We start from the raw sequence: 18,065 nt of genomic DNA, 5'->3' as shown, positions 1-18,065 counted from the left end.
TTTTTTTTTTTAATACCAGTTGGAATAAGAAAATCAAAATATTAGAAGCCATTATTTATAGCAGCCATTTTTACACACATTATATGATAAAATCTACACCACATATTTTTTAAATTTAAAATTAGAGATGGATAAGAGAAAGCGGAAATGAGAGAGAGAGAGAAAGAGAGAGATGAGAGAGAGGACGACGAGGGAGAGACGATGAGAGAGAGGCCGAGATGAGAGAGAGAGTCAAGGAGAGAGAGAGAGAGAGTCGGTGAGAGAGAGAACTGAGATGAGAGAGAGACAATGAGGGATGAGAGAGAGAGTCGATGAGAGAGAGAACTGAGATGAGAGAGAGACGATGAAGGATGATAGAGACGCTGATGAGAGAGAGAGTTGATGAGAGAGAGACGCTGATGAGAGAGAGAGATGAGAGAGAGAGAGAAGCCGTCTACATTTGAAGGAAAAAAAAAAGGTGGATGAGAGGCATCCACGTAGTGTGTGCATTGTGTGCACCACTACAGTAGATACTCTCTAGCACTATTCTTGGAATAATTCTAGATAAGCCAACTCGTCGATGAAGCTCTTCAAATCACAAAAACTGGGTAATATAATTCGGCCAACGGAGCCCATTAAACTTGGAAGTTAAATAAATAGGAAATTCTTTTAATTATAAATAAATTACACAAAAATAAACCTACAAAATGACGTCATTTGATGTAATATGATACATTATAAAGTTATTTTTCTTGTAAAATAAATCTATCAAATTATATAAAACCACTTATAAAATTATTTTTATATAATTCTTTTGTATATGTAATAGTTCTCTAAATAAATACACAAATAATGCGATCCTATTTTCCTTGAGGTAAGTAGCCATTGGGGAAACTGTATGGTTGTTTATATGAGACAACTCGTCGATGAAGCCCATATTTCCATTTTATGGGTCAGCCAGGCTTTTAAGTTGCTTTTTGTGAGGAAGGACGGTCCAGAAGAAAAACAAAATTGGCAAGCTTTTAGACCATTTTAATCCGATTAATAATGAAAAGTTATGAACATCTCTGAGATTGCTGCAATGGCGTCAATAAAGTCAACTGAATTCTAATATTGTCCTCGTACCGAAACCCATTGTAAGCCTGAAACCTCCCAACTCCCATGCGAAAAACTCCGTTATTCACAAATCCCTCTATATCAGGAAAATTGCCAGTCGGGCAGTGCAAGATCAAGCCAAATTTAAGTACAAATTCAGTGCCTCCGGTCACGCCACTTTCTGTCTCCATACCTATTATGGTCCCGGTAACCAGAAAAATTCCGTTGTCTAGACCGGTCAGGCCTATAATTCCACCCCGGGTTCGTTCTCAGTTCAGGAAAATTCCGTCCCAACATGTAGTCTGTGGTTCGAGTAGGGCTATTCTCTGGGCTCCATGATTCAAATTCTTCTCCAACAACATATTCATTTCTCTCCCAAGAAGGACCCGGCTGCAACGGAGGCTGCCTAGATCCTCCAACCATTGCATTATAGTTATTTTGATTAGCTTGGGAATGATAATTTGGAGGCAGACCCTGACTTGCTCTCCAAACGGAGTCAGAAACGGGGTCTAGTTTTCCGATTGGCGGTCTAGAGTATTCAGCTGCAGGTATCCGAGGCTCAGACAAAAGGGGTGATGGATGCAGTGATTGAGATACTGTTTGGGGCCGCGCCGGAATTCGCATTAAAGGAAGTGATGGGAAGGAAGCGGGTGCATTTGGTGTGACAGCAGCAGTTGACAAGTTATGCAAGGAAGCGCCCATGGCAGACAAATTCTTTGTGGTTACGACTACTTCTGAGGCCGGTGTTTGCAAGATTGGAGAATTGGTAAGTAGATTGTGGTGAACAATAGAAGGCAGCTGGTTTTCGGGTATGCTTTTAGTCGTTTGAGGCAATGAATAAGTAGCCATTATTGCTGGCTGCTGCTGTGGTTGAACAAGGTTAGATGTTGTAGCTTGAGAGAACACCAAGCCGGTGGTAGCTAATCCTTGCGAAGTGTAGGCAGCTCTGTTAGCCATTGACGTTTGTTGCGAGAACGGATTCTTCGTAACTTCTGCCCCCCATCCACTCTGTAAAATTTATCAGGGAAAGGCAGATTAGAAAAGAGGTCAAAGAAAGAAAGAAAAAACACAAAAACAAGAGTAGTTCTTTAATAATAACAGTTTTATTTTTTATACCAAAAAAGAATATTATTTACTAAATAGTATTTTACCAAAGACGGCAACAAGAGTTCTACAAATTGTTAGTCAGGCACTGGTTTCAAAGCTATGCATGGGACGCAAGAATCTTCCATGGAAGGAGAAATCTGACGTCAGATTCACATTCTAAAGTTGCCACACGTCCGAGCGGCAATAACATTTTTGGTTGTTAAAAAATTATATATATATATATGGACGTGTATGAACTCCCACCAGCGAGAGAGACCGTGAAATAACCTTCTGCTGTGGGGATGATCACCAAATGCATGGGTTTTCATTTTTTTTTTTAATTTTGAAATTAATGGCTTTCAAGAAAGAGGTAGCACTATTTACTATCCTTGGTAATGAATGGCAAAGTGGAGGAGGGCAGATGGAGCCACCCTCGCAACTTTGGAGTAAATACGTGAGATATATCAGGCAAAAGTAGCAGGCATGGGCCCAAAGTAACACACCGTTCCAGGATTGCTGGAGGGAGTCGGGGATGGAAGTGAAACTTGGACCTGCTCCTCCGCTTTTCCACCTAACATATTAAAACCAGCCCCGCCAGCCTTGATCATATCGAGCAGTTTCACAGTTTGTTCATCTGATAAATTTCCAGCTTGTCCAGAAGTCAACGCATATACCAATTCAGGGTTTTTCAGCAGAACTGCAAGCAACTCAAGATCTGGTTCGGCTGTACTTGCATTACCAACTTGAGACGAGGTGGGTTCCAAAGAAACAGCATTGTTTACATCTTGATTAGAAGCAACCTGTGGTTCTGAACCGTCAGCATCGGGCAGCTGTTCGGTTGGGATTTCTGGGGTCAGTGTGTCATCATAGTCAATTTCAATGTCCCATGGTTCCTTGGGATTGGATGGGATCTCCAGGACTGTCTGGTAAATAGTTTCCTTCTCACGGCGGTTTCTGTTTTTCTGGACTTCTACCTCTTTGCTATTCTCACCGGCACCGACTCTCCAAACATCATCGTGTATCATTTCTGCAGAAAGGAAGAGGGCATAAATGGCTGCAGTCGGCAGAAAGTTTATTGAAACACACAAAAGAGTCCTCCACTAACAAAAACTTGAGAACTTTCAAAGGAATCCAGGAAAGGACGAGAAAAACCAAGCTAATTTCAAGTATTGCAAGTGTTGCGGTTCGTTATTACTGCACAGCATACATGTGGAGCATCTTGGACTTCACTATATGCTTTCTTTTTAGAAGAAAATAAGTATTATTAATCAACAAATAGGCATAGCCCAGTACAAATACAGAAAGTATGCCCTATCTAAGTAGGCGCAATAGAGACAAGAAAATCATGTAGATCCATGCCATCAAAATTAACAGCAGTGGCCCAAATACATAAGAGTTCTAATAAAAAAAGCTTTTAGTTCCTCTAGCGATCTCTCCTTGTCTTCAAAAGTCCATTCATTACGCTCTTGCCACAAACACCACATGACGCATATGGGGACCATCTTCCACACAGTTTTAATTTGTTGAATGTCTCTTAGATTTGTCCAGCTAGCCAGAACTGCCACCACTGTCTCGGGCATAACCCAAGCCAAGTCTACTCTACTAAACACTTCATTCCATAACACCCTAGCTGTCTCATAATGTAAAAGAAGATGGTCTACCGACTCGCCCCCTTTCTTACACAACATACAACACCAATCTGCGATGATCACCCTCTGTTTCCTCAAATTGTCGGTTGTACGGATCTTACCCAATGAAGTTGTCCACACGAAGAAGGCTGCTTTGGGCGGTCCCTTATGTCTCCATAGCCTTCTCCATGGAAACTGAATATTGGGCTCGTGTGAGGGACTTGTAGAAAGAGTGAACCAAGAAAGAGCCTTTACCTGCTTGTGTCCACTACAACATATCTTCATGTTGGTTGCTTGATTTTATAGAGTATAAGAGGCTGAAAAATTCTTTAAAACTACTCATTTCTCAATCTTGTGCCGCTCGACTAAAATTGATATTCCATTGGACTCCCCCCACCCGCTCGCTATCACCATGACTTCAGCCACTGAAGCATCTTTGGCACTTGCAAACGGGAAAAGTGAATGAAATACATCATGTAGAGCACTGCTACCACACCAGATATCACTCTAGAATTGAACCATGGAACCCATACCCACAAGAAATCTAGTTTGACTAGTGAATACCTCCCATCCTCTTCTTATATGCTTCCACAACCCCATTTTATAAGCCCCTCACTTCTTTAGTGCACCATCCTCCCCATAGTCCTACACATTTGCTCTCCACCACCAGCTTCCTTAGGGCTTCCAATTCCTTATTGTATCTCCATAACCATTTGCCAAGTAGCACCCGATTAAAAATTTTCATATTTTTAATACTCAATCCACCATTGGAGATAGGGCGACACACCTTCTCCCACTTGACGAAGTGGAATTTGAACTCCTCCCCCACACCACTCCGCAAGAAGTCACGTTGAAGTTTCTCAATTCGAACCGCCACGCTTGCCAGAATACGGAAAAGAGATAAGAAATAAGTAGGTAAATTAGATAATGTACTCTTAATCAAGGTAATCCTACCACCTTTTGACAGGTACATTATCTTCCATCCTGCCAGTCTCCGCTCTACCTTCTCAATCATTGTGTCCCATAACGAAGACACTCTCGAGGTAGCCCCTAATGGGAGTCCAAGGTAAGTCATAAGGAGAGAGGCAATCTTACACCCCAGAGTGTTAGCCGACTATGTATTGAACCTCTCTAATTGGCACCATCTTTGATTTAACAAAATTCACCTTCAACCCGGACGCCGCTTCAAAGCAAAGAAGAAGAGCCTTTAGTGCTCGAACTTGGTTTAGATCTGCCTCACAAAATATAAGTGTGTCATCTGCAAAAAAAAATGGGAAATATTAATAATTCCCCTCTCCGGGGTAGCAACTGAGAAGCCAGCCATGAAACCATTGTTAACCATTGCTGATGTCATTCTACTTAGCGCCTCCATCACAATAACAAAAAGTAATGGAGACAACAGATCTCCTTGTCGTAAACCTCGTGTTATGAAAAAAGCCAATTGGGCTTCCGTTTATCAAAACCGAGAATTTCACCGTTGATATGCACCAGTGGATCCACGCCACCTCTTCCCTAAACCACACCACCCAAGAAGATAAGAAGGAAATCCTAGTTAACGTGATCATACGCCTTCTCCATGTCTAGCTTGCAAATGATACTTGCAGTGCCAACTTTCAGTCTACTGTCAAGGCATTCATTGGCAATAGGAACCGTGCCTAGAATCTGTCTACCCTTTACAAATGCATTTTGGGATTTTGTAATTATCTTCCCCAATACCTCACCTAGACGGTTCGCAAGCACCTTGGAGATTATCTTATAAACCCCACTTACTAAGCTAATAGGCCGAAACTCCTTAATCTCCGCAACCCCAACCTTCTTCGGTATCAAAGCGATAAAAGTGGCATTAAGGCTTTTTTCAAAATTTTCAGCTGAGAAGAACTCTTGAAACACTTTCATTAGATCATTATTTAACATGTCCAAGCATATTTGAAAGAAACCCATAGAGAAACCATCGGGACCCAGTGTCTTGTCTTTAACCATTTTCCTCACCACTCCGTAAACCTCCGCCTCCTCAAAAGGACTCTCCAACCGACAAACATCATGTGGCCCAATGGAATCAAAACCAAGCCCATCAAGCGTAGGCCTCCATCCCATCTGTTCGGAAAGTAGCTGCTCATAGAAATCAACTGCATGATTGTGAATCACCTGCTCTTCCCACAATCCACTCCATCAATTCTCCGCATCTCAATGTTGTTTCTTCTATGAGAGTTGGCTATTCGGTGGAAAAACTTTGTGCAACAATCTCCTTCCTTTAACCACAATGCTCTTGATTTTTTACGCCAAGAGGTCTCTTCTAATAAGATAATCCTCTCAAGCTCTGCTACCAACCCTATCTTCTGAGCTACTTCTTCCAGTGTAAGAGGCCAGTCCTCTTGTAACCTTTCTAATTCCTGAATCTCCAACCCCTTGCTTTTCTTGTGTTCCCCTACGTCACCAAAAGACTGCATGTTCCAAAGCTTTAAATCTTTTTTTAGATCTTTCAGTTTTCTTGCAAAGGTGAAGTTAGGGGTCCCTTGGATCTTATATGATGCCCACCACTGTCTAACCCTATCCACAAAACCTTCAGATTTCAGCCACATATTTTCAAATTCGAAATACCTGCACCTTCGTTGGATGCCACCACAATCTAGCATGATAGGCCAATGATCCGAGCAAAGATGAGGCATTCTCTTTTGCCAAGCATCTGAAAAATGACTCCCATTCTGTCGATATCAGGAATCTATCCAATCGAGACCCCGTCAGATTATTCAATCACGTGAAAGAACCCCCCGCTAGAGGCAGATCCACTAGGTTTAAATCAAAGATGCACTCCAAGAACTCTTATCATTGTTGGCCACTCTCTCATATTTCCAAGACATTCACTTGAAAATCTTATGACATTAAAATCTAGGGGTGTTACCCGCACCATACAGTGCGGGGTAGCCCCCTCCTTGCCCCCCCCCCTTGGCGCGCATCCCGAGGGCGGACTCACAATCCGCCTCACCCCTCGCCCACTTCAATAATGGACTACAGTCTACTAGGCCCAAAAATTATTTTTGGGTCCAAAAGTGATCAAAAACACATTTTTGGACTCATTGTAAATTTAAATTTGTAAATATGACTATAATGTAGTTTTTAAATTTGCTAGTGCATATTTTGTGTAAGTTGTAGTGTAACACAAGAGTATCACTTTGCTTAAGTGTGAGACTTGTATTGTCAAGGCAATTTATAAAAGGGTCACCCTACTACACAACAAAACAACTTACACAAAGTTTTAAGTAAAAATTCTACTTAATACATATTAATATATTTATATATAGTAAAAATAATAAATATTTATATATAAATATATATTTATATAAAAAAAATTTGGGTGCGGGGCGGGGGATGGGGCCATACCGTCCCCCACCCCCACCAGTGTCTTGCCTTGCAAGGCGGGGGCTGGGTGAAAGGGGGTGGGACAGTGAGGTGAGGGGCGCCGCCACCCACCCCTATTAAAATCTCCACCAATGCACCATGGGAGGTCCCACAAACTATGTATTCCAACTAGTTCTTCCCACAATAGTCTTTTGTTGCCCACCCCTATTAAAATCTCCACCAATGCACCATGGGAGGTCTCACAAACTATGTATTCCAGCTAGTTCTTCCCACAATAGTCTTCTGTCATTGTCTAAGTTTAGTCCATATACACCTGAAAAGGCCCACAAAAAGTTATCTGTTATGCTCATAAAGGAGCATTCTACCGAGTAAGCCCCTATAAACTCCTCTCTTTTCTCCACCACCCTTCTATCTCACATCACCAACACACCTCCTGACGCCCCATTTAAGGCCAAATAGTATACAACTCCACAAACTTCGTACAACTCTTCTAGCAATTAATTTCATTTGTCTCCTGTAAACAAACAATGTCCGCCTTCCATTCCCGCAGCAAGTTCCTTATTTGAAGACGCTTATTAACCTCGTTGAGCCCGCGGACATTCCATGACACAATTTTGGGTTTCATTGAGGGAAGGTCGACCCCTTCGCTATATACTAAACTGGTAATCAGGTAATCAGACCCTTATTTCCTACAATGTTTGGAAGAAAAACAATAAAATCAAATGAAGATTAAAGGTGGTTGACTTATTTCTGCAATCAGTTAATTAACCACTTGCACCCCATAGAAGTTGCACGACTAGAATCAAATGACTGCTTCCCACAATATACCTGGCATACAATGGTGATACAATGGCCTAACAAATATATTTGACAAACTGAAGATTGCCAGACAGATAAGAGTTTAGTGTCAAAACCATCTTTAGAATCTAGCAAATCAATTCTGAGCTGCAAGCAAGCCATATAAATTCAATAGTAATTTCACCACACAGGAGAAAGTGGCAAGTCAATTTCTATTTTGAGTGCAATCAATCTTACAATCTACTAGAAATCCAAAGACATCCATACCAAACTCTCCAATCATTACTTTATGCCTACTAGTCATGCAGGCTTCTAGTTTTTCACCACTTTATATACAGCAGCCATGTCATTTAGCCTCTCACATACAATAATGTGTTCAAAATTCACGAAAATAGGAGGCACGCTCATTATTGGGCAGCAAAGTGATTGGGGAGGCATTCAAACACCACATAGAAAAGGAAAATTGAAAATTTTCAAATTCCATAGCTTTGAATTATTTGATTCCGAGTTAAACCAAAAACCCCTGTGGATATAACCAGATCAATAATAAGAAGGGAAAACGAATAAGGTAGTGGGAATGAGGTCCTGAAGATGTGAAAATAAGCTCGTAATGTCTGTTAATTAAATGAAGTTATATACCAGGACAAACAGAACAGAATGATTTTATTTTCAACAGCATACGAAGACCCTTTTACAAATTTCTGCCTCCAGTCAACGCATCTTCTCCTATCGAACTCCTGGTAATGACTCATTGAAGTAAAGGCATGCTCCCAATAGAGTTTGCTCCATAAAAAGGGTTGCAGCAGTGAATAATGTACTGAAGGGGCAGAATTCCCACTCCAATTGCAATGTACAAATGATACTCATGCTGAAGATCTATGGCAAAGTTTAAAGGCCATATTCAATTTCTATACAAATGAAAATTTTTTGTCTAATAATCCAAAAAAATTACAATGATTTATAAAATCTTGGATGATACATCAGCTTGAAAGGATTAATGATATCTCATCCATTCTAACAAAATCATCAGATGCACAGTTATTATGATTCCTGGGAAGCAATTTGCAAAGTCCTATATAATGGTACACAAGCACAAGCACTGAAAAGGCTACCCAAAGTGAAAGCCACAGTGAATAAACAACAGTATCACCATTGCCAAAAGATTAAGAGGGGTACAGGGTGTCATCAAATTTGTGAACAACCTCGTGCCCAGCCCCCAAATGGTCCTAATACTCTAATTTCATTGATATCAAGAGACAGTTAAATAATATCATTTGCTTTCTACAATACCTTTTCTTGTGAGCAATTTCAATAATTACCTAAGACGAACACGGGAACAAAAGAAAGGTATACAACTGAAACAATGTCCAACTCTCAAGTTCTATACACAAATTCCAATCCAAATCATAAAAGTAGAAATGAAAATAGTTGAAGGAGAAAGCAGAAAGGGGAGGGGACATGGACTAAATATCTGCAGTTGACAATGACCATATGAATCTCCCCCAATGAAAAATGAGGGACTACTCAAGTTTTTCCTCTCTGTCACATAAGATTCAGGGAACTTTTCAACTGCTCAGTTAAATTTGCAGTCAAGACAGCTATTCTTTCAACAAATAATATTATTGGCAAACAGTTAAAGAAACCAATAAAGAAGCACTAAAAGCAAATGTACCTGGTGGCATCTGCCAGGGGATCTGAACCCTCCCGCACTTCTCCCATAAAGGCTCCTTTGAATTCATTTTCAGCATTGTATTAAGAGGAGTTTCCGACCTCTTAGAATTTTTCAATAGGTGTACGACAGGTTTCTTTTCTTCCTCAGTTTTAGGCCGAAGAGCAACTTTATATACTGGATTTGAAGTGTTGGGCTGAGTGTTTGAAGGTTTGTTAAGACCTTCAGTTTTTACTTCTTTACTATCATGAGAAGAACCAGTTTTCCCATACTTGCTTTGCATGAATAGAGCACGCATTTTCGCCTTTTGAATGTCATCAGCAGACATTGGACGGCCTCGACTCACAGGTGCCGCTCTTGTGGCCTGTTGGCTTCTGCCTCCCATTTTTTGAACCGGCTGTTCCACCATCTGAACTTTTCTGCGTTCTCTGGTTTCTGTTATCAGCTAAGGATCTAACAGGCTTAGTTAGTCTACATGATTTTCCTGTATCCTTTTTATTTCTAGAAAGATGACTTTCTTGTACACATCTCATTGTATGTAGAATATGCATTTTTTTATGTAATGACCACTACTTCATGAAAAAGATCCAATGATACTATCACTGCTACGTTTGTTTCAACGTAAAATGAGGAAAATAGGAAAGTATGTTCAGATGAAAATATTTTCGGGAAAAACTACTAATTTTCCGATGTTTAGTTGACACCCTGAAAAAGATACATAAAATAATTTTTGGTGTTTGGTTGCATTGAAGACATGACTGTTTATATAACTGTCATATATTAATAATTTTTAATCATAATATTAATTTACTCTGGAAAAATAGAAAATCAATCTAATGATTTTTATGATGATTTAGCAATTATAATCTTTTAGATTCGCTATAAATGCAAAGTGACGGAATAAATAGAGAGAGAGAGAGAGAGAGAGAAAGAGAGAGAGAGAGAGAGAGAGAGAGAGCATGTAAGGGGAGAAAACATCATATCTAATAATCTTTAAGATTATTTGCAATAACAAAATTCTTTCAGCAGAAGATTCTTTGTTTTTTATTTGAGCCAAAAAATCTATTTATTACCTAGGTGAAGAAAAACGCATAAAGCAAGCGGTGGAAAATGACTGACTGCCCTGAAGAGGGGTAAGAAGTCATTTTCCAGGACATGCACATGATTTTCCCATTCACTCACTAGCCATTTTCCATCAACCTCTTTTTTCTGCCCTTTCCAAAAGGGCCAAGAGATGAAAATGTTTTCCCAGAAAATACTTTCAGCCGAAAAAAGCAGAGACTAAATAGTTGCGGATGCAAAGATATAAAAGGTAAGACAGCCCGAGTAACCAGACTTCAATAAAGTTAGAAGTCAATACTAATAAGAGATGTCATTCCTATACTAATGATTTTGTTTTTGAGTATTCTCTTGTAAGCCCTCCAAATATGTTAAAGTCATTGCTTTTCTTACAAATGAAAATTTAGAGAGAGAGAGAGCAAATTAGCAACACCAAGGATACGGGATGAAGAGACACCGAGAATTTGCTTCCTATTTAAGTCATCTGAAGATGCTGGTAAAAGTTTCAGTGCTTGTGGAGATTCCAATTTTCTGAAAAGAAACATGTGCTTAATAGTTCCACAACTACCAAAAAAAGGCCAACTGACCTAAAAAAAAAAAAATATACCCACCTTGAATTCTCTAAATTTCCATAAGGAGCAAGAATGTCTTCCTGTACAGCCAAAAAAATGAAAGAAAATAAGAGTTGAAACATTATTTTTTTTTTAAATAAGAGTTGAAACATTGCACAACAAAAACCGCTATTTAGAAAATAGGTAGTAAATCCTTAGTAGTGCTTACAGGAATATCGATACCAGAGTGCCATGATTCTTCACCCACTATATCCTCAATACTGCAAAAAGTAGAGTGCAATTATTAAAAACTAATTTTACAAATCTTCCAAGGATAAGAGGTAAAGATATGACTTGCCTCTGCTTCAGCATTATATCATTATGAATGTCACTGGAAGATTTCATGCCATTAGGTTTCTTCAATGCTTGGCTTCTTGCTAATAATTTGCTCCATCTCGATAACAAAACTCTTGCCCTGTTTGATATGTCTGATCTTCAAATCAGATAAATGAGATTCAAAAGTATCACAGGGTGCAAAAAGAAATACAACAGCAGCATCCTAAGAAACAGTCTTCAATGCTTCAAAAGGTTAAAATCATCTACGAAGAAAATGGAAAAACCAATGCTTTGATGATATTTCCACCTGTACATTTTTCAATAAACTACCTCCTAATCATCTAGCATCCAAAAGCATACAAGACTTCAGATGTATATATATATATATATAGTAAAAAATGATTTAGAAAGAATTATGAAGTCAGCGCCTTGTTCTGGCATTAACAAACCCTGAGTTATCATATAAAAGGGAAAAGAAGACTCCACAATTCATATACTCGAGGCATTCTCCATTCCACCAGAGTACAGCTAAGCAGTAGAAAAATATGAGGTAAGCAGTAGAAAAATAATTGGCAACAGAGAAGGAGAGTACAGGTGCAGAATAGTCACTGCAAAAGAACACACCTGATGCCCTATAAAATCGCAGTCTGTTAACACTTTGCAGAATGGCTGACATATGTACAGGAAGAGCTTTATGGAGAGGCATATGACAAAGAACCTAGAAAACAAGTAACCATTGAAATCCTGAGAAATGTATATAAAGCAAGTACACAGTTAATTAACAGCACAAATATGTATATACCTTAAGAATTACAAGAAGAACGCTTGTTTGCTCTTCGACAGCAGCTTGACTCAACCAAGTAGCCAAAATCATAACACCGCCTTTACTTAAAAACCTGTAAATATAGTAGAGGACGGTTGGATCAAGCAAGCAAGACAAAATATAACAAATATACCAACAGCCTCAAAAAGTGATTCGACGAGTACCAACATAATACTGAAGAATTTTGTATCTGCAAGATCCACTCCATCAGTTTCACCTGCCCAGAAAAAGTTTCTTCTTTCCGCATTAAAATGAAAATATTTTCAACAAAATGTTTTTCTTCGTCATCTAAGCCAGGTAGAGCATCATCCTGTGTTGAACAAGATGGGGCTTCTTCGACACTAGCAGGACCAACAGAGTCTAAGGGAACCAAATCAATAGGTATCGTAGGATCAGAACTTATTAGGACATCATCATGCGGTTCTTTACATGCGCCGGATCTCATGGCCTTCTCCCTTGACAACCGGACTAGTTTCCTTACCCTTGACCGTTGACTATTAAAAAAATCACGAACCTATAAATCCACACAACACCCAGGTGTAAAGAAATTGACTTTCAAAAGTGGAGGAATTCAAACAAAAACATTTTCATTCATAAATAAGTTGCTAGATCAGCTCCTTTGAAAGATGGTTATATTAGGAAAGAAAAAATCACATCAGGATAATATGAAAATAAGAAATAATTAGTCAATAAAAGAAGCCATCAATAACCTTTATGGCATCTATTAATATCAGGCAGAGTTCAGGATGGATACGGGAAGTTCAATATCCACACATTCCGTTCAAAAAGCATTTAAATGAAAGACAAAAGCAAGAAAATTCGGACTAAAAATACCTGTGTGACTGTGACTCCAAAAAGAGCACTGATCTCACGAGATTCCTTCTTACTAATAGCATCTTTAATAGAGAAAACCGATTGCATATACTTTACAGCCTTAGGGTTTAGCAAATCCCTAGGCCTCTTTCCTGCAAAATCAACAATTTTTTAGTCAAACAGTGACCATATGTGTGCCAGGAAAACAATACTTCATAAGCACAAAAAGAAAATTCAATTAATAGGAAAAATCAATGAGCACAAACCTAACTTTTATAGCGCATTTACCTCCTATGATAAACAAAAATAATGATAACCCATTGTAACAACAATACATTTTGAAACACTCCAATAATTGTTTAACCCATTGATCAAATAAGGCAAGCTCAACACCCAGCAGAGATCAATATTCAATAAAATTCATTTCAGATATCTTAATGCATCTAGGGACAAAATTAACCCACAATCAGCAACAAACGATGCCTTTTGGTCTTAAGTCTTTTATCTAATAGGAGAACAAAAAAATAAAATTAAAAAGGTATAAATAAAGTTCCTGTTTCAATATTTTGATGCTGGTCGTGTTTTAAATATTTTAAAGGGCATGCCTAGTCCAATGGATAGGCGCCTCCCTTGCAGAAGGGAGGGCACCAGTTCGAGTCCTGCAATGTCACTTTTCTTGTGAATTAATTTTCTTATAAAAAAATAATTTCTTTCACAGAAAATTGGGTGTACAAACTGGATAATTCTCTCATTTATTGAAGCAAAGGATAAATAGACTGCAACCAGCATGCATGCATAAGGCATATGTAAAAGATCGTGCAAATATAAACAAGCATTCATTGAAGCCCTTGTAAAATGAAAGGTATCATGTCAATCATAAGTACAAGAATTAGGATACATTCTCGGCATATCTGCCTCAAAATTTCTAGAGAAAATTACCAGTAGCTCAAACATTAAAGGCTCAAATTTTTAGTGCACTATTATCAATCCCACAATGATTACTTACCAATTTTTATTGACAAAGCACCAGCTGCCTGTGAAAAGGAAAAAAAAAACGTTTATGAGCAAATGGAAAAAAATACAACTACAAGTTTGTTCCTGAAGAAAACCAGTAAGAACGATATGAAACAAATAATCAGTCACGGTATATTAGAATATGTACCACCAAGCATATTTACTTACAACACGAATTGTACAAAACAAGAAATCCCAACGTACAATGTGACAATGAAACTTAGAATAGCATCTAGTAGACATTTGGTAACCTAACCTCAACTCTTTCACAGCAAAAAGGGAAAAAAAAAAGTTGAAAGTTCTTTAGCAAATGTCCAAAATTAAGGGCTAATGTACCTACCAACATAAAATGTAAAACGGTAACCTAATTGTTAACTGAATAATAGCTTTTGCGAATTATATATAGACGCATATATACTTCTATTTTGTCCCAACATTTGGTTGCTGAGAAACAGGAGAAATTCCAATTAAGGTTAATTATCCCTTATTTCTTCGTGCAACCAAAGTACAAGACACGAGTTGAATCATCGAAAGCTCACCATCTCTTGAGAGAGAGGATTAACGCCGGTGAGTTTGCATTGCGTGACAACGATTTTCTGGAGCTGGTCGATCTGGCTGTGGAAGAGCTCCCTCTGCAAGTCCATAAACCTCTGGAACGAGTCGACGGAGCTCCCAATCTCTAGCTCCGAGAATTCGTCCTTCAAGACCTCCATTATCGACCTCGAAGCTCCGTGTATCAAAACGGGTAGAAATAAGCATTAAGACCTGAATCCAAGGATTAAACTGTGGCTATAGAAAAATATTCAAAATTTAGGGTTAGGGTTTGATAATCACAGAACGAAAATGAGAAGCGTTGGGAAAAAGGTGCGAGCAAAGCAGGAAAGTAAATCCCAGACTCAGACTCGCACGTGGATAAAATCGCAACGAGCAACTAATGTTGGCGGGTTTTCATTCTAGCACATCGATTTCTCGCCTGCCATTTTTTTCCCTAAGCACGTCATTAATATCAAAAGGTTAGAAATTTGTAGGTGCGGTTTTGACAGTAGATTAGATAAGATTATTTTAAATGAAAATTAAAAATTAAATAAAATATTATTAGAATATTTTAATATTATTATATTTTTAGAATTTAAAAAAGTTAAATTATTTATTATATTTTATATGAGAATTTAAAAAATTTATAACTATGAGATGAGATGAGATAAAATATTTAACTATCCAAATATAGTCTTAACAATTTATTAACAAAATTGGGATAAAGACTAATTTAAGTGTTGTTTGGATAGTGAGTTGAGATGAAAGTTAAGAGTGAATAAAATATTGTTAGAATATTATTTTTTAATATTATTACTGTTTTAAAATTTGAAAAAATTGAATTATTTATTATATTTTGTTTGAAAAATTGATAAAGTTATAATAATAAGATGAGATGAAATGAAATGAGACATTTCTTATATTCAAACCTGGCCTCGTTTTTAAAATTATAAGAATTTCAAGTTTATTTAAAAATACATGAAATAATTTTATTTTAAGACAGATTACATTGGTCAATTTTATATATTTTTTTATTAATATTATTTGTCATGGGTTATTTGATCAATTCTGCTATAGACAAGCGCTACTACGCAAACGGGGTGTAACTGGTAGGGTTCTGTCTAGTTTTATAAATCTTTTAGAACTGAATCGATATATGCCGATTTTAAAAATTTAAGAACCGATACCGGATCAATTCACTATCGAAACTAGAACTTCCAGTTTTTCTGGTTTCTATCTTGTCCAGTTTTTCTAGTTTTACAGATTATCTATGTTAGTAATAATATGATATTTACATATACTAAACTGCTAATCTATTTATATTATAGTATAAATATATTATATATATCAAAAGTAAGTTTATATTAATAACTTAATATTAATATTTATGTTTAATATTAAAATTTTTTGTTATATTAATTTTATATTATAAGATTAAATTTATATGTTATATAAAATGTTATATTAAAAATTATAAGATTGATTTAATGTTATGTGACATATTATATTACTTTTATGTTATAAGAATAATAAACTTAAATAATAAGATTAAGATTTCATATTATATTAATTAGCAATTTAGCATATAATATACATAATATAATACAAAAAATTATATATAATAGCAAAAAATTAGAAATATATATACCAGTTCAGTTCGATTTAAACCGATTTTCAAAATATGAAAACTGGTATCACACCGGCTTATGACCAATTTCGATTCTTAAGAACCGATACCACATCAGACTGCTTACAAACCGGGTTGGACCAATGGGTTCAGTCCCGTCTGATTTGGTTCAACCGATTTTTCAAATTTTTTTTACACCCCTAATAATCGAGAGATGTGGCACAGTAGATAAAAAAACAAAAATCAAAAATCAAAATGCGAAAGGCGAGAAGCAGACCAAACCAGAGCACAATCGACAAAAAGAAAATTGGCAGACCAGAGCACAACCAATGAAATAGGACATTAAAACATTTCTCCACCAAGAAAAACAAACCCATCTCTTAGATTTCATGATTAACAAATTTCTCTCAAACTCATTTCCATGATTTTCCCCAAAGCCATTTTTGTTATTGCTTATTAATCTTTCCAAATAACAAATTTCTGTTTTTGTTGATGTTGGCCAGCTGTGAGCTCCCCCAAACCCAAAATGGGATGAAACACAATCGTTTTACAAAGTCTTGAGCTTTACAAACTTCCATCATCTTCAACATGTATTTCAAGATTCCATCTTTTGCCCTCGACATTGTCTTCCTCCTTGCCTATTATTGGGACTACCACTGCTTTGCCATATCAATTCCTTCCTTACATTTATTCTGTTCTTTGAGCTATTTGAGGCGCATTTTGTCCCTCGACATCCTCCTCTCAAGCTAATCTACATCTACCTCTTCATCAGTATGATAATCATCCTCCATCATTGCTTCAGGTTCAGGTGGCAGGGTAGCCACCTCTCCTCCCCCAACCGAGGCAAATAATCCATATGAGAACAAAGACCCATATCCTCGAACATTATCATCCTCAACAAAGCCCCATATCCTTGAACATCATCATATCCAAAAGATACAGAAAGAAAAAAACTACAAAATAGACTGATGAAATAAATAAATTAAGAATTGACCAAATCATCTTCCAAATTTCGCAAATCTGTGTGAAATAAAGGGAAAAAATAACAAAGCACACCATGACAATAACTCAATAATATTACCTGGAAAATTAGAGACAGAGATTTGGGTCTTTTTCCTTTATGTCTAGCAGCTCCAAAAGTCAATCTTCGAAGGTTTGCAGCTTTCACACACATACACACAAAGAGAGAGGGAGAGAGGGATAGCATTGAAACACATTGTTTTCTTCTTAAAAAACAAAAGGGGATGAAACACAGTCATTTTATTTAATGACATTGCCCACCATGTCAGCGATTGCAAGCCAATTGTCCCATTGCCGACCAGAATTTTTCTTATTTGATAGGAGTACTGAGATTAATTGAGAGAGTACATAAAAAGACTTTTGGTAAATAAACCAAAGTTGGTTTCTTTGGAAGACAATTGGTTGAAGAAATATCTAGACTTTCAAAAAAAAAATACTATCGGGCGTGACAAGCTTGAGGAATGAGATGAGATAAGATGAAAATTTTGTGAATAGTAATAAGATAGTTTGTGAATAGTAGTGAGATAGTTTGAGTTAATGTTTTATGGGGTTTTGGGAAAAAAAAAAAAAAGAGAAAATGTTGAATAAAAAATATTATAAAGTTAAAATATTGTTATAATATAGTTTTTTAATATTATTTTTGTTTAGAAATTTGAAAAAATTGAATTATTTTTTG

General features: G+C 37.2%; 1 protein-coding gene across 1 annotated transcript; it reads right to left on the bottom strand.

Annotated features, from left to right (window-relative positions):
- Positions 1–990: 990 nt before the first annotated feature.
- LOC121259311 (homeobox protein LUMINIDEPENDENS) lies at positions 991–15,216 on the bottom strand. The gene is made up of 13 exons (XM_041160857.1): positions 14,748–15,216; positions 14,201–14,228; positions 13,216–13,346; positions 12,546–12,895; positions 12,361–12,454; positions 12,183–12,276; positions 11,581–11,710; positions 11,452–11,503; positions 11,283–11,323; positions 11,114–11,202; positions 9,616–10,047; positions 2,664–3,187; positions 991–2,082 (listed from the first exon to the last, which is right to left on the bottom strand). Exons 1-13 carry the CDS (start codon positions 14,919–14,921, stop codon positions 1,231–1,233), a joined length of 2,991 nt encoding a protein of 996 aa, XP_041016791.1. The 5' UTR covers positions 14,922–15,216; the 3' UTR covers positions 991–1,230.
- Between the last annotated feature and the right edge of the window lie 2,849 nt (positions 15,217–18,065).

The sequence above is a fragment of the Juglans microcarpa x Juglans regia genome, chromosome 4D, assembly GCF_004785595.1.
Source record: "Juglans microcarpa x Juglans regia isolate MS1-56 chromosome 4D, Jm3101_v1.0, whole genome shotgun sequence".
Lineage (NCBI taxonomy): Eukaryota > Viridiplantae > Streptophyta > Magnoliopsida > Fagales > Juglandaceae > Juglans > Juglans microcarpa x Juglans regia.
Note: the sequence above shows the minus strand (reverse complement) of the source record. Positions and strands in the feature narration are given on the sequence as shown.

Excerpts from the sequence above, each read along its gene's own strand:
- LOC121259311 (XM_041160857.1), bottom strand. The coding sequence starts at position 14,921 with ATGGAGGTCTTGAAGGACGAATTCTCGGAGCTAGAGATTGGGAGCTCC. Across the intron at positions 14,229-14,747 it reads ATCCTCTCTCTCAAGAGATG|GCAGCTGGTGCTTTGTCAAT; the intron begins GTGAGCTTTCGA and ends TCCTTTTCACAG. Across the intron at positions 12,896-13,215 it reads TTGGAGTCACAGTCACACAG|GTTCGTGATTTTTTTAATAG; the intron begins GTATTTTTAGTC and ends GTGGATTTATAG.